The sequence below is a fragment of the Microcebus murinus genome, chromosome 9, assembly GCF_040939455.1.
Source record: "Microcebus murinus isolate Inina chromosome 9, M.murinus_Inina_mat1.0, whole genome shotgun sequence".
Taxonomy (NCBI): domain Eukaryota; kingdom Metazoa; phylum Chordata; class Mammalia; order Primates; family Cheirogaleidae; genus Microcebus; species Microcebus murinus.
Genome location: NC_134112.1, coordinates 37661890 through 37677117, shown reverse-complemented (window position 1 = coordinate 37677117; position 15228 = coordinate 37661890). Strand labels below are relative to the sequence as shown.

At 34.0% G+C, this 15228-nt stretch overlaps 1 protein-coding gene across 1 annotated transcript; it reads left to right on the top strand.

Annotated features, from left to right (window-relative positions):
* The first annotated feature begins 2484 nt into the window (after nucleotides 1–2484).
* On the top strand, nucleotides 2485–13854 carry C9H7orf78 (chromosome 9 C7orf78 homolog). The gene is made up of 5 exons (XM_076006180.1): nucleotides 2485–2599; nucleotides 9385–9837; nucleotides 11977–12061; nucleotides 12961–13103; nucleotides 13672–13854. Exons 1-5 carry the CDS (start codon nucleotides 2597–2599, stop codon nucleotides 13831–13833), a joined length of 846 nt encoding a protein of 281 aa, XP_075862295.1. The 5' UTR covers nucleotides 2485–2596; the 3' UTR covers nucleotides 13834–13854.
* The last annotated feature ends 1374 nt before the right edge of the window (nucleotides 13855–15228 follow it).

Genomic DNA, 15228 nt, shown 5'->3' with positions numbered 1-15228 from the left:
AGTTTCCAAAAGATACCACCTCATTTTCCATTGCCAGTTGTTTTATTATTGTTCTGATATGTAATCCATACAGATCTATGGACCTGAATATAGTAAATAACTGTGTTTTCTGATTATCATCTCATATATCTTAAGCTTCAATGCTTCCTTATTTGTGTTGTTATTTCCAGTTTGGAAGTAGTTCCCTTTGATAGAGAAGGACATAAAGTAGGAGTTGGACAGTTTAGTCACAACATGGCATCAGTTAATATTATTCACTATACCCAAGTAAAGAAACTCTCTCATTCTTATTTTCTTTTTCTGAACATAATTTAAAGCCTATTTTACTTCCTTTTTAACTTATGGAAGACTGTATTTTAAACTACAGTTACCTGCTATATGATAAAATTATTACTACAATGAATTTTAAGTTAATTCATTTGTACAAATATATATTATTTAAGTAATTTATTCAAAAGCATGCATATTCCTTAACACCTAGAAAAGTAAAAATCACAGTATTGCAGTTTTCATTTGCCACAACTTGTTTCCTTCCAAAATTTGTGTAAGCTGAGAAACAGATCCTGTACATCCCATAGATATCCATGTGTAATAAAATTCTAATACACAATTAGAATTATCAACCTGAGAAGAGAGTTTTGGGTGGTTCTGCATATAATTCAAGTCACTTAGCTACAAAATAACATTTCCATATGAGAAAATCCTGAGACTGTATTCCTGAGAGTCTTAAAGAGAATTCCAGAATGTTGCTTATGCTACCCATCCATTCAAATTTCCTTCCCTTCTTCTGCCCTTTTATTAAGTTCTCTGCTCAGGAATTAGTACTGATTTTAGTTACTCTATAAAATCTTCAGAGATATACTCAAATTTCAGAGATCTTCCTCCCACTATTTCCCATGAAAGTAACTGTCAGGACAGATCACTTGGCATTTAACACCTTGTCTTATGATTATTCTTACAGGTTTGTATTTTTCTAACCTACTTTTTATAATTTCCTTGAAATCTGGGGCCATATTAGAATTTATTTTGTCATCCCAAACAACTAATAATAATGAACTAAATATAAGTAGGCCCTTTAATATAAGCTTTTGATAAAGGAACATATGCAAATCTGTGCAAAAAAGAAAAAGGAGGCATAAATGAAAGAGTATAAGTGAATTCTATTTCCAAAACCTGTAAGAAATTTACTCAATTCAACTTTACTGTCACTTCCATTAGGAAAAAAACATCATAAAATTGGACATCAGGGAAAACAGTAAAGGAAAATTTATTTTGCTTCTCAGTTTATAAACTAGGACAAAATTATAAGTAATGCACTGCCACCCACTGGCAAACTTTTGCTTTAAATAAAATAATAGTCAAAATAGTCAAAACTCTCCAGCCATTAGGTCTCTTTGTCTAGGAAATTTTATATTCCATTAGAAAAATATGGGAAGAGAAAGTAATACTGAGGTCTTGGAAAATTTTGGACCAAATGAGAGTAAACAGCTAGCCCAAATCAAACAAGCTATAAAGAAAAAGGCAAAAACAAAATTATTTATGACATTTATGAGATAATTGGAAACTTGAATATTGAGTGGATATTTAGTCTATCAATTGACGTTCGTTTTTTTTTTATTTGTCATAATGGTGCTGTGATTATGTTTTAAAAATAAGAGTTTTTATCTTTTGGGGGAAACACTGAAATAATTACTGATAAAGTGGTATGATGCTTCAAAATAATATGAGAAATGGAGGGAGAAAAGTTGGAGAGATATGTAAAGCAATTTTGTGAACCAAGATTGGCCATAAACCATTAATTTTTTTAAATGAGTGATGGTTACGTGGAGATTCATTATATACTTTTGTCTACTTTTATATATGTTTGAGATTTTTCTATAACTAAAAGTTTTTTTTTTAATTCTCACCAAGAGATATGTGCCTATTGAGTGTAGGGTTTTATTAATAAAAAGAAGGAGATTTCTACATAAATTGTGTAGCAGAAATTAGTAGGTCAAGCCATAGGTTAGGAAGAAGAACTTGTAATCTTTGCTTGTTTTATAAAATGGCCTTTGGAGAAATGAACTCAACCTTCTCAAGCCCAAATATACATAATAAAAAAGTTGAAAATGCTTCTCGGAATCCTGTATATATCAAATATCAAACTCACATCACCTTATAAATCAGATTACTAAACAAATACAAAAGATGAGCTGTCAGGACTTACTTAGTAAAACTGTCCTGGAGTGTAATTATTCGTTCTCTCTCTCTCTCTTTCTCTCTCTCTCTCCCCCTCCTCCTCTGTATTTGCTGAGTATTGAGCTTCTTATTATGTTGATTTCTCAAACATTTAAAAAGAGCATGGGATTTTTTGCTTTGTTGCTAGGTTTTAGGCAACAGTTACAGGTCCTAGTTTTACTTTTTTTTTTTCCTACTCTGACATTAACTCAGTTTCTTAGCAACCCAGAGGAGTGAAACTTAAGCATACTTTTGGTTCTTAAAAGCAAAGGATAAATGTTTCCCCTATAAACTGCCTGTTTGTTAGTCTCCTTCGGCTTTAAAGAAAAGATCTGCTAAGATATACTGCTATAAAAACTTTTACAAAAAGCTGTTTCAAATGGTGAGTGAAGTTACTGATTTTCTAATGAATGTTTTCTGCCTTTTGTTTTTTGTTTTGAATTCACCTAGTTTGTCAATTTGACTAGCTCTTTGGAATCTCTGTAGCTTATATGTTAAAATATATAAGATGAATTCACTTGTGAGAGAACCAATTTATTTATATATAATATAGTCAATAATAAATCATGAAAAATATATTAAGAAGGAGTAAGCCCAGCTGGAAGAAAGTACTGAATTTCCTCTATATGCAACTTAACACACGAATTTGTGATATAAGAAGTGATTGTAACAGCAGATTATTTTACAATGATCTTTTCTTATAGGGGCAGCATTAGGTAGGAAGTGTATTTGTATTTGTTTGTTTATCTATCTCTTAAAATATTTAATGTTACAAAAATTAAATTCAAATATTAAACAAAAGAAGCTTAAATTTGCAATTTGCATATATTTACTGACCAAACATACGTATGTCTTTTTAATTAACATTACAATAGCAGATAAAAATATTTTGTAATTTTCCATTAGAAAATGTTTGAGGAAGAAATTCAAATAAAATGTTTTTATATTGCTACTAGTATGGTGAAGATTTTCATTATTTAAAAAGAATATGGGCCGGGCGTGGTGGCTCACGCTTGTAATCCTAGCACTCTGGGAGGCCGAGGCGGGTGGATTGCTCAAGGTCAGGAGTTCAAAACCAGCCTGAGCGAGACCCCATCTCTACTATAAAAATAGAAAGAAATTAATTGGCCAACTAATATATATGTATATATAAAATTAGCCAGGCATGGTGGCTCGTGCCTGTAGTCCCAGCTACTCGGGAGGCTGAGGCAGGAGGATCACTTGAGCCCAGGAGTTTGAGGTTGCTGTGAGCTAGGCTGACGCCATGGCACTCACTCTAGCCTGGGCAACAAAGCGAGACTCTGTCTCAAAAAAAAAAAAAAAAAAAAAAAAAAAAAGAATATGATTAGGTGTTTTAGTTTTTAGATACAGTTTTTAAAAATGAAATATCTGTAATTTTCCAAAGTTGACAAACATTATATTTCAATCATAGAACATTTGCATTTTTGTAAGGTTGAAAATGGCTGAATAACAACAGTTTCAAACAGCTCAACCTAAAACATGTGGAATGGTATGTAGAGTTTGTAGAGACAGAAATCCTTGTCTCAATTTTATAATCTCATTTGGGCTGATTCATAGATAATTAACAAGGTACAAGGCAAAATGTAGCTTCCATTGCTACATTTCCAAGTTCCATTGCTGTATTCACAAAAAGAAAAGATGAATCTTGATAGGGATATCTTAAATACTTTGCTAGGAGGCAGCTTTTAAACTGGTCCTTGAAGACCTATATAGAGAGAATAACTGTGCTTATTAAATATAGGTTAAGTCATTCTTTTATCTCCAATGAAACATCTTAGACAAAATATAACTTCGATAAAATTAGTATTTACCACTAAATCTTTTTTTTTTTTTTTTTTTGAGACAGAGTCTCGGTTTGTTGTCCAGGCTAGAGTGAGTGCCGTGGCGTCAGCCTAGCTCACAGCAACCTCAAACTCCTGGGCTCGAGCGATCCTTCTGCCTCAGCCTCCCGAGTAGCTGGGACTACAGGCATGCGCCACCATGCCCGGCTAATTTTTTTTTTATATATATATCAGTTGGCCAATTAATTTCTTTCTATTTATAGTAGAGACGGGGTCTCGCTCTTGCTCAGGCTGGTTTTGAACTCCTGACCTTGAGCGATCCGCTGGCCTCGGCCTCCCAAGAGCTAGGATTACAGGCGTGAGCCACCGCGCCCGGCCTAGTACCACTAAATCTTTGACTAAATTATTTTTCCTTCATTTTTCAGCCATGTATCTTATAATTTTGTATTTCTCTATGCTTTTGTTTTTTCCATGTAAAATGAAGAATATGATGCAAAATTGGCATCACAGTGTTCAATCACTCAATTAGAACTCTTATTGATTTATTTCTGACTGGGAACTACAAAGACACAAGCTAATCTATGATTCACACACTATGGGAGCCTAATTGTATATACAAGTTTTTCAAAAGAATAATATGGAATAATAAATGTATAATAAAAGGACAAAATAAGGTATCATGTAGAACTGAAACAAATGTATTCTATTTTAAAATATGACACAGTGGCCGGGCGCGGTGGCTCATGCCTGTAATCATAGCACTCTGGGAGGCCGAGGCGGGTGGATTGCTCAAGGTCAGGAGTTCAAAACCAGCCTGAGACCCCATCTCTACTACAAATAGAAAGAAATTAATTGGCCAACTAATATATAGAGAGAAAAAATTAGCCGGGCATGGTGGCTCATGCCTGTAGTCCCAGCTACTCAGGAGACTGAGGCAGAAAGATCGCTTGAGCCCAGGAGTTTGAGGTTGCTGTAAGCTAGGCTGACGCCATGGAACTCACTCTAGCCTGGGCAACAAAGCAAGACTCTGTCTAAAATAAAATAAAATAATAAATAAAAAAATAAAATATGACATAGTAACAATTTCTGGTAGCAGGAAATGCTGAGATTTATATAGAAGAGACAAGCATGACCATCAGCAGCAACAAGATGGACTGATGAGCTTGTGTCCACTCCCAGGTGCCCAGTCCAAGAAAGATCCAGACCAGGGGCTATATTCTCAAACTACAACCTCTTCATGTTACAGCTCGTTTACTGCCATGATACTTGTTTTATACAAATTAGACTTCCGGTGTCTTGACTTATTCTCCTTCTCTCAGTTTATGATCCTCCTTGCATCAATTTCTTTCCTGTACTTCCTGATGAGACAATTCACACTCTTACTAACTGACATCATCAACCTCAATAGCTTTTCATTGCAACAGATTACAAAACACTGACTACGAGCCAGTCCACTCATATGCTTTCTTTATTCATGTAGCCATATTTCTGAGTCCTGTAGGAGATAAGTACATTAACATTTTGGTCAAGGCTGAACCTTCAGTGCTCCTCAGAAATTTAAAAATCTGTTTCTGCAGAAATGTTAGAGTCTTGTGTGAGGCAAGACTGTTTTAAAAGAAGGAGTGGACCTGGAACAAATTAACCACCACCTAGTAAGGAATTGCTTTTCATTAACCTCCAGTGAGTTGACTGAGTCAGGGCTGAAGTCATATTAACCAGGTTCAAAAGACTCCAATATGAAAACCAGAAATGTGAATTGATTACATAAAAAATAAACCAAAATAATTCATATTTTCTTTGTTACTTATTATCTTCTATTAGATTATTGTTCATGTGAAGCCAGTTTATCATCTGAAGGTTATTTTGTGAAAATAAAATCAGAGTGAAGAGAATTAATTTCATAGTTCATGTGTTAAAGTGCATCAGAACTGAGATGTCATATATCAATCTCTTAAATATAGACAGATATGACAAGGGAAATGAAAGTATCAAATAAGGGCTAGGGTACCCTTTCCTCTGGAAGAGTATTAGAAGGATAATTCTAACCTTCAAAATTTCAACCACATTTGTTTGTTTGTTTGGGGCGTTTTTAAAAATGTTTAATTATTATTGGTATACAATAGCTATATATATTTATAGGGTGCATATGATATCTTGATACAGGAATATAATGTGAATTAATCAAATAAGAGTAATTAGGGTATTCATTACCTAAAACATTTATCATTTCTTTGTGTTGGGAACATTCCTAACACAATTCCACCCTTTTAGTTATTTTAACATATGCTATAACTTATTGTTGACTATGATTACTTTATTGTGTTATCAAATGTTATTAATTCTAACTATATTGTTGCACCTATTGATCATCCCCACTTTATCCCCCTCCTCGATATCCTTCCCAGCCTCTGATAACTATCATTTTACTCTCTGTCTCCATGAGACAAATTATTTCACTATTAATATTTAGCTCCCACATATAAGGGAGAACAAGCAAAATTTGTCTCTCTGTGGTTGGTTTATTTTACTTAACATAATATTCTCCAGTTCCTTCCCTGTTGTTGCAACTGATAAGATTTCATTTTCTTATGGCTGAATAATATTCCATTGTGTATATATACCACATTTTCTTTATCCATTCATCTGTTGATGGACATTTAGGTTGATTCCAAATTGTGGCTATTGTGAATAGTGCTATAATAAACAAGGGAGTACAGCTATCTTTTTGATATACTTATTTCCTTTCTTTTGATATATACCTAACAGTGGGATTGCTGGGTCATATGGTAATTCCATTTTCAATGTTTTGAGGAATCTCCATACTGTTCTCCAGAGTGGTTGCACTAATTTACATTCCCACCAAAGTGTACAAGGGTTCCCATTTCTCTACATCTTTACCTGCATTAATTATTGCCTTCTTTATAAAAGCCATTTTAACAGAGGTGAGATGATATCTCTTTGGGTTTGATTTGCATTTCTCTGATGACTAATGATGTTGAACATTTTTTCATATACCTGTTGGTTATTTGTATGTCTTCTTTGGAGAAATGTCTATTATAATATTTTGCCCATTTTTTAATCACATTATTTGATTTTTTCCTATTAAGTTGTTGGAGCTCCTTATATATTCTACTAACTAATTCATTGTCAGATGGGTAGTTAGCAAATATTTTCTGTCATTCTTTGGGTTGTCCCTTTACTTTGTTGATTGTTTCCTTTGTGGTATAAAAGGTTTTTCACTTGATGTGTTCCCATTTGTTCAACTTTGCTTTGGTTGCCTGAGCTTTGGGGGCACTACTTAAGAAGTTGTTGCCCTTTCAAGCTGATATTTTCCTTTAAAAAAAAAATAAAAAAAAAAAAAGAAGAAGTTGTTGCCCAGACCAATGTCCTGAAGCATTTCCCCAATGTCTTCTTTTAGTAGTTTCATAGTTTTGGTTGTTAGATTCAAGTCTTTAATCCATTTTAATTTAATTTTCATAATATGGTAAGAGATAAGGGTCTAGTTTCATTCTTCTGCATATGGATATCCACTTTTCCCAGCACAGTTGGAACTGGAAACTGCCCCTAAAGTTTTACATTCTAAGATATTTGCAAAAACACCACAGAGATACAACACACAGTTATATTTGAAGAGAATTTGAGCTCATACAAAGCCAGCAAACAAACAATAATTGGCATCACTGAGATTTCTCTTCCTTCCAATCAGGAGGAATCTTGAAATTTTGTGTGGGATTCAGTAAGTCACATCGTAGAAAGCACATGGTGTAAGTAGGCACACAGTACATGCTCAAGATACAAGCGCTGTCCAGAAAGTATCCAGCCATGTAATATATTCTAGTTTTATTAACAAGGGCTGGATACTTTCCAGATAGCCTGCAGTTGGTTAATATCTGGTTGTGTCATTTAAGACTGAGACCAAACATAGACTTGGAATCTATGCAACAAAGAGAATTAGTATTTAGCTAAATCTCAAAACTAGTTAGTAAATGGGACTAGATGCAACTTAGGTCTCCTAGTGCCTTCTTCTGGGCAATCTTTCCTATGTCACGCCTCCTACCTCCATCACCTATTCAACAATGTTTACTTAGTATTTGCTACATGCAAGACACTGTGATGAGTGCCAAAGCCATAAGGCAACATGAGATGTAATCCTTGATTAGCCAGAGATATAAATCATGTGATTATCATTTTAATTTTAATAATGTACTTAAACTTTTGTTCTTATATAACTCCACTCCCCTTTTTTATGTTGTTTCTAGTTTTATCTATTATATCATTTTTACTGCCTTCTCACATATACATGCTATGTTCCTGCTACACTGGGCTTCTTGATTTTCTCTCAATATGACATTGTCATTTAAAAATAAAAATTTTATATTAGTATTTGGAAACAATTCACCATTACAAAATAATATTAGTTTTTTAAAGTTGATATTTGAAATGTATCTTCAAAGTAGTTTCTCTTCATTTGCAACTTTAGATTGTTGAATATTAGCATTTAGAAATTTTAAAATCTTCTAGCTTGATGTTATTATAAAATAACACAAAAGGTTAGCACAAGACAAGGAAATTCATCCCTGCATCTGGTCTTTATGCCCCAGGAACCAGCATTGTTGTGTTATATTCTAATTGGTAATTATTTTTCTTTCCAAGGAGATCTCAGAGTCATTGGAATCATCTGGTAACATATTGACACAGTCATTAAATCCTAGAAGCAACAAGGAAGTTGTTAGCAAACTTCTAGGATTTAATGACTGTTGCTGGTCAGCAACAAAGAAACTATGATTCTCATGTATGTAAGTTTCAATAGCAGTAGCTACAATGTACTTGTGATGGGTTAGGCACCTACAGATATCATAGAAGTAACTAATGACAAATTTTACACACTTTCTAAGTCTTGGTGAAATGTTATTTCTTTCCTTTACTACCTGGAATGTTTCTACTTACCTTTCAAGATCAGTGCGAATGACTTTTCTTTCCACATCACTTCTATTTTCACGATAAAGCTAGCTGACCATTCTCCTTCCTTCTCATAACACTATTGCAATACCAATCAAAGTACATAGGCTTTAATTTTTGTTTTTATGTTTGTCTTTTAAGTAGCTGCTCAGTTACTTAAGGACATGGATTTTGAACCAATCAATTATGAATTTCTGGCCCCTGACACAGTGAGTGCTGTGACAAAGGTGCTGAATAAATATTTGCAGCAGTGATGCCTTTTCCTTCCCATCTGTACACTCTCCCATCATCTTTGAGCTTTTCTCTGCCTCATAAATCTTTAAAAGATTAACTTGGCCTGGAGAGAAAATGTTGAATACACCACTGCTATAGCGACACACTTCACCAATTTCCATATCTGTTGCAGATTCCTCCATGTGAAAACGCCCTCCACATAATGTACCATGAGCCTCAGAGAGGCATGAGAGACAAGGATGTCACAAAGAGGCTGCAATACCCCTCACAACAAAATCTCAACTCCAAATGGGAAAATAGTATTCTGCAACCTCCACAGTGTGCAACTAAAGTTAACGTATGGGAAATAAAGCCTCCTGATTTTAGTTATAAACTGTATACATCTTTGGGATTTCCAAAAATATCATCAAGAACCCTTAAAGAAGAACAAAAGAGAAAAAAAAGCAATGTTCCAGAAAGAATAGTTGACTTGCCCAGCATAAGGAATCATCCCAAGAAGGCCATATCTAAGTTTGTAACTACATTTCCACATCTGGATTCACACAGAGCGCAGTTAATGTTTGTAAAGGGTGGAAAATACCCGAGGGGTGTATATGTCGATCCAAAACCACATGACTTCCGACAGGTACAAAAAAGCATTTGATTCTAAACAACTTAATACAAATAATGGGAAATATACATTATTTTTATTCATTTCTTGGCCGGGCACGGTGGTTCATGCCTGTAATCCTAGCACTCTGGGAGGCCAAGGCGGGTGGATTGCTCAAGGTCAGGAGTAAACCAGCCTGAGCAAGAGCAAGACCCCGTCTCTACTATAAATAGAAAGAAATTAATTGGCCAACTAATACATATATACAAAAAAATAGCCAGGCATGGTGGTACATGCCTGTAGACCCAGCTACTTGGGAGGCTGAGGCAGGAGGATTGCTTGAGCCCAGGAGTCCGAGGTTGCTGAGAGCTAGGCTGACGCCATGGCACTCACTCTAGCCTGGGCAACAAAGTGAGACTCTGTCTCAAAATAAAATAAAATAAAATAAAAATACATTATTTTTATATATTTCTTAATTAAGAGAACTACTAAATATTTTTTTAAATGTGTATACAATATGTATATTGTTGCATCTTTTTTTCTCATGGAACAATACAATTTAGATTCAGGAATAAATAGTAGAAGAGAAAGGTAAGACCTAGGTTATTGTTTCGGATGGGATTTTATCTGTCAGTTAGAGTGGTCAACTCTGCAATGAGCTTTCTTAAGTTTGAGGAGAAGAGTTTAGATTTAGATGTGATCAGAGAACAGATATCAGTAGCCAGGGGTTACTTTAGCACATAAATATGACTCTAGCTAGCAAAGATAGAAACAACAGGACTGATAGTACAAAAAAAAAAAGTGAGATAGAATATATTTATTACAATGTGAAAATATAGGATAGTAGTTAAGAGCATGACTTCTGGGATCAGATTATTCCTGTTCTTTGACTTTCTAATACCTTTGAACAAGTTGCTAAGCCTCTGTTCTTATTTATAACATGTAACAATGTCACATTTTATATGGTTATTGCAAGTAGTGAAGGAGACAATATATGCAAAGCACAATAAAGTCTGGAATGTTGAGACATTCAATGAATGTTAACTCTCATGAGCTGTTAGGATAAAAGTTGGGAAACTCAGGAAACCACCGCCGGTAACTTTCCTTACAAATTCAGGGCATCTGAACACTTCCATTTATAGTAAATGAGATATGTTACCTTTTGGAGGTCAGGGTGGTAAATTAAATATTTAATGTTTTTTTATTTAAGTATTTCACTTGTAACAGGATTACAAAACTTGGGCAAGTAAAGTTAGAGAAATGAAGGACATTTTTATGTTAGCTGAATTTGCTTCTATGAATGAGTAAATTGTAGGCAGCGTGAGACAAACTGTGCAACCACTAGATGTCAGTATTTTTACAACTTAAAACTCAATGAAGGCTTTTTGAAACTAACTTGGCCTCATGCTGTACTTGATTAAAGAGTGAAAAATCTTGGATTAGAGAATCTCCATCTTTGGAATTTTTAATATTTTTCTATATGCTGTGGCAGGACCTAGAGTCACTCATTAAAAAGAGAACCCTGTCGAAATTGGTACCCTCGAGTTCACTGCTTTGTGCCACATTGATTCAGCTTTTGAGTAGAGACATTTGTGTTACTTTATTTGATCACTTTTTGTGATGTACAAGTTCTATTTCAGTTCAAATTGGTTCATTTAAACCATTTTAGAAAACATACTTGGTTTTACAGCTTACTAAAAATAATCAATAGTTACTCTATTCTAGGCTTGACAAATTATTTATCTTTGTTCAATATTTTTGCTATGTTCCTAAAATAAATGCAGTTCCAGAAAAATAATACGTTACTCTATGTGCCATAGATTAAGATTTAGTTTAAGAATAAAATGTCAAACTTTAAATAGATTTCCTTAACTTCATACTGTTTAAGATATTCTGATATCTTAAGATATGTTTAAGATATTATGATCTATTAACAAAAGGGAAATTAAAGTACTCCTCCCCACTATAAAATAATTGTTTATACAGAATTCAGATCTTAGACTATTCTTTCAAATTATCATATATAAGTTTTAAATGCTACATTTAAATGCTACAACAAAAGCCTCAAGATCACATTTTGTTGGTAAATTGTGTAATATTGGGAAAAATCAAACTCCATCTATAGGAAGAAACAATATTTATTAGTAATAGTGCAACTTCTCTTTACATATCTAGTACCAACCTGATTTACCAAACTTTGTGACAACTTATGAAAAGGACCCTTTGGGATTAAAATTTAAGTCACAACTCTTAAGTACAGGTAAGTTGTTATACAGTTATGAATATTGGAAAAAAACTGCTTTATATATTAATAATAGTACTTGCAAAGGCTTATAACTAAAAGAGTTTTTTTTCTTTTACTTATCACCTTTAATTATAATGTGGTAAATTTTTAAAAATTATTTGCAATAATCCATTTACATTGTTACACCCACAACTTTTAATTTATCTTTGAAGATTGAGTTTGTAACTCAACATGTTGTGCATAGAGAACAAATAGAGTGTAATTCTTAAGAGAATAAACTCAGAAGCCAAAGTGTGTAACTTTGAATCTTGGCTTCATGATCCTAAACTTCATCACTTAAACTGTCTCTCACTTTCCACCTCTATACATGGAGATGATAACAACTGAATCTATGTCATAGAAATACTGTGAAAATTAAATTAGCTAATACCATATGTAAAGCATTTAGTTAATAGTATATTGTAAAGCACATGATAAACAAACACACACACACAAACACAAACATGCCATTATAATTATTATGGTGCCATTTGTATGACACTTACCCAGAGTTAATTTTTATTATTCATCACTCTTTATTTGCACAAGAATGAATAATACATTAATGCTGTATTAACATATCATAATTATAGAACAATTAAAACAAACAATAAGGTGTTAACAGTAATTATCTCTGGATAGTAGGGTCATGGTTGCATTTTTTCTTCTTTTCAAAATGAGAAGTGAATAATTTTATAATTGTAAACTTAAAAAAGAAAAAATAATCAAAGTTTTATTTAGATTTGCATTTATAAATTGTTCAGTAATTTACTACCCCTGGGTCCTGATCTCCAAAAATGATATAGTATCAGAAAGGCATCATGAACAAAGACATGTGTCATTGCTAAGTTTCTCATTTGTCTTCCTATCTCTAGAACGTGGGAGCCATTTACTGAAAAATGATAAACAGAAGAACACTATAGAAAGATTTATCACCTACAAGCCTCGTCAATGCACCTGGGACTCAAAACTAATTCTGACAAAATCCCCATGGCCTGTTAGATCTGCTTCATACACAGTGAGTTTGACTCTTTCCCATAACTGTTGGGAATTCCTCCAGCATGGCTGTCAAAATTGCTTAGTGCAGAGTTTTTAATTTGTTGTAATGTATATAGTAAAAGATTTTCTATCTTTAAAAACGTATGTAGACCTCTACTTTTTCCTGAAATGCAAATAATGAATTATCTAATATTTTGGATTTTCTTTTCTCATTACAAAGACAGTTAATATGGTGGACTAAGGCCTAAATGTTGTAAGAAATTTTTCCCAAATTCCCTCCCACCTCACTTGGAGCCCACAAACAGTTTAGTGAATTGCACTGAAGGGAGAAGTCCTGACTAGAAAAATCTGTGATGCATTCATAAAACAATGTCGAGAACACATACTTTTACGATGGCTCAAAATCTACCCTTGGCAAATAAGGCTGCTTTGTAAACCCTGTATGTCCAAGAAAAACAAGACGTGAGTCTGGGGTACAGATAAGCTTTTAAAGCAAAGACTATAAAATAGTTTTTAAAAAAATAAACAACAATTAGAGTTAATACATGTTTACTTTCACTGACTTTCTTTGTACCATTTTCCTTAAGAGACACAGAAGGCGGCGTGATGCGTATGGTGCATTTATGGATCGTGTGGAAGAAAAGTTTATGAAAACACGCCAGATCAGGTGTGCAAAATATTTAAGATTTGTTGCTGAATACTTACATCAACTTTTTAGAATTACTACTCGATTGCTACTCAATAAATAAAATGTTCTTAATCCCATAAGAGTTCTAATGTCATAGGAAACATAAATGAAGTATTCCTATGATGATCGTGGTGGACCGTTTTAAGTAGAGCCTGAAAGAATCCAGTCCTATGATCAAATAATTATTTTTCCTAGTTTGCAAAGAAATTCTAAAAAACTGCCAGCAATGATGTCAAAAGTCTAGGTTTCAGAGACACTCATATCCTCCCAATCTTTATCACTCAGGAGCATTTCCTCCCAATTTCCAACAGCCAGAATCTCTATGTCCTTGCCGGAGGGCTTTCTCTGGCAGGTGGAGCTACCCACAGCAGGTCAGAAGTGCTAGGGATTTAATGTCTCCCAGCAGCAGCCCTCAAGCAATAACTAAGGTAATTGTTTTACACTGTTCACCAGTGTTCCTCAAGGGAGTTAACCTCTAATTGTCCCAGCAGTTACTTGCACTTAATTGGCTTCCTTCTCTTTGCTATTTCACTTGCCCACATTCTTACCTTTGTTTTGGGGCTCACCTCTGGTTTCACTTAGAATCTCTGTTCAGTGTCTGCTTCTGGGGAAACCTAAATCAAGACAATGATTCTAGAAGGCAGAAAGCCTGTCTTCAAATTCCAGCCTTGCCATGAGCTCTTGGGCATCTTACTTAACAATTCTCCCCCGCAGTTCTTCACCTGTAAAATGGCAATAACATGTATCCTTAGACACAATACTGGGAGTCTAAGTCACACTGTGTCTTATGACTCCTCACACTTCTCTTCATTCACGTGTCAATGTCATCTTTGGGAAGAGGGTGAAAACACTGCATAGCAGCGTTTGGACATAGCAGATAGAGTTGAGTTTGGCGAAATTCTAACTAATTCAAATTCTAACTAATCCATCTATAATTGTGTTATCTTGGATGATTTGCTTACATTTTCTGAGCCTATTTTCTTAGGTTTTTGGAAAATTAAATAAGATAATACACATTAACTGCTGACACAGTCCCGTAAGTCTTCTTGATTCAATTTTTATTAATAATTATTATTAACGATAATATGGAGATATGGCCTGGTATGATCACAGAAATGTTATTTATTGTCTGTGGCTTACTTTTTCCACCTGTAGAATGACAGTAATAATAGTACCAACTTCATAGAGTTATTATGAAAAGTAAAAGTTTATATTTATGAAGCACTTGGGACCGAGCACATGACACTTAGTAATTGCTGGATAAGTATTTTATGAATAATTTCAAAAACTATGTATTTTGTGTGCACAAAGTAAAATACATATAATGTCTAGGGACTAGCCAAGTCAAGAGCTTTCTAAAAGATGAGAGAGAGGGAGAGGCTATTCAATACCATTAGTCTCAGAACTTTTGTGAGGAGAGCCCAGAGAGCACTATCAGCAGACAGCTATGTCTAAG

What these genes read in the sequence shown, in the direction of transcription:
- C9H7orf78 (XM_076006180.1), top strand. An exon ending in GTCACAACTCTTAAGTACAG is followed by an intron (nt 12,062 to 12,960) that starts GTAAGTTGTTAT and finishes TCCTATCTCTAG; the next exon opens with AACGTGGGAGCCATTTACTG. An exon ending in TTAGATCTGCTTCATACACA is followed by an intron (nt 13,104 to 13,671) that starts GTGAGTTTGACT and finishes ATTTTCCTTAAG; the next exon opens with AGACACAGAAGGCGGCGTGA.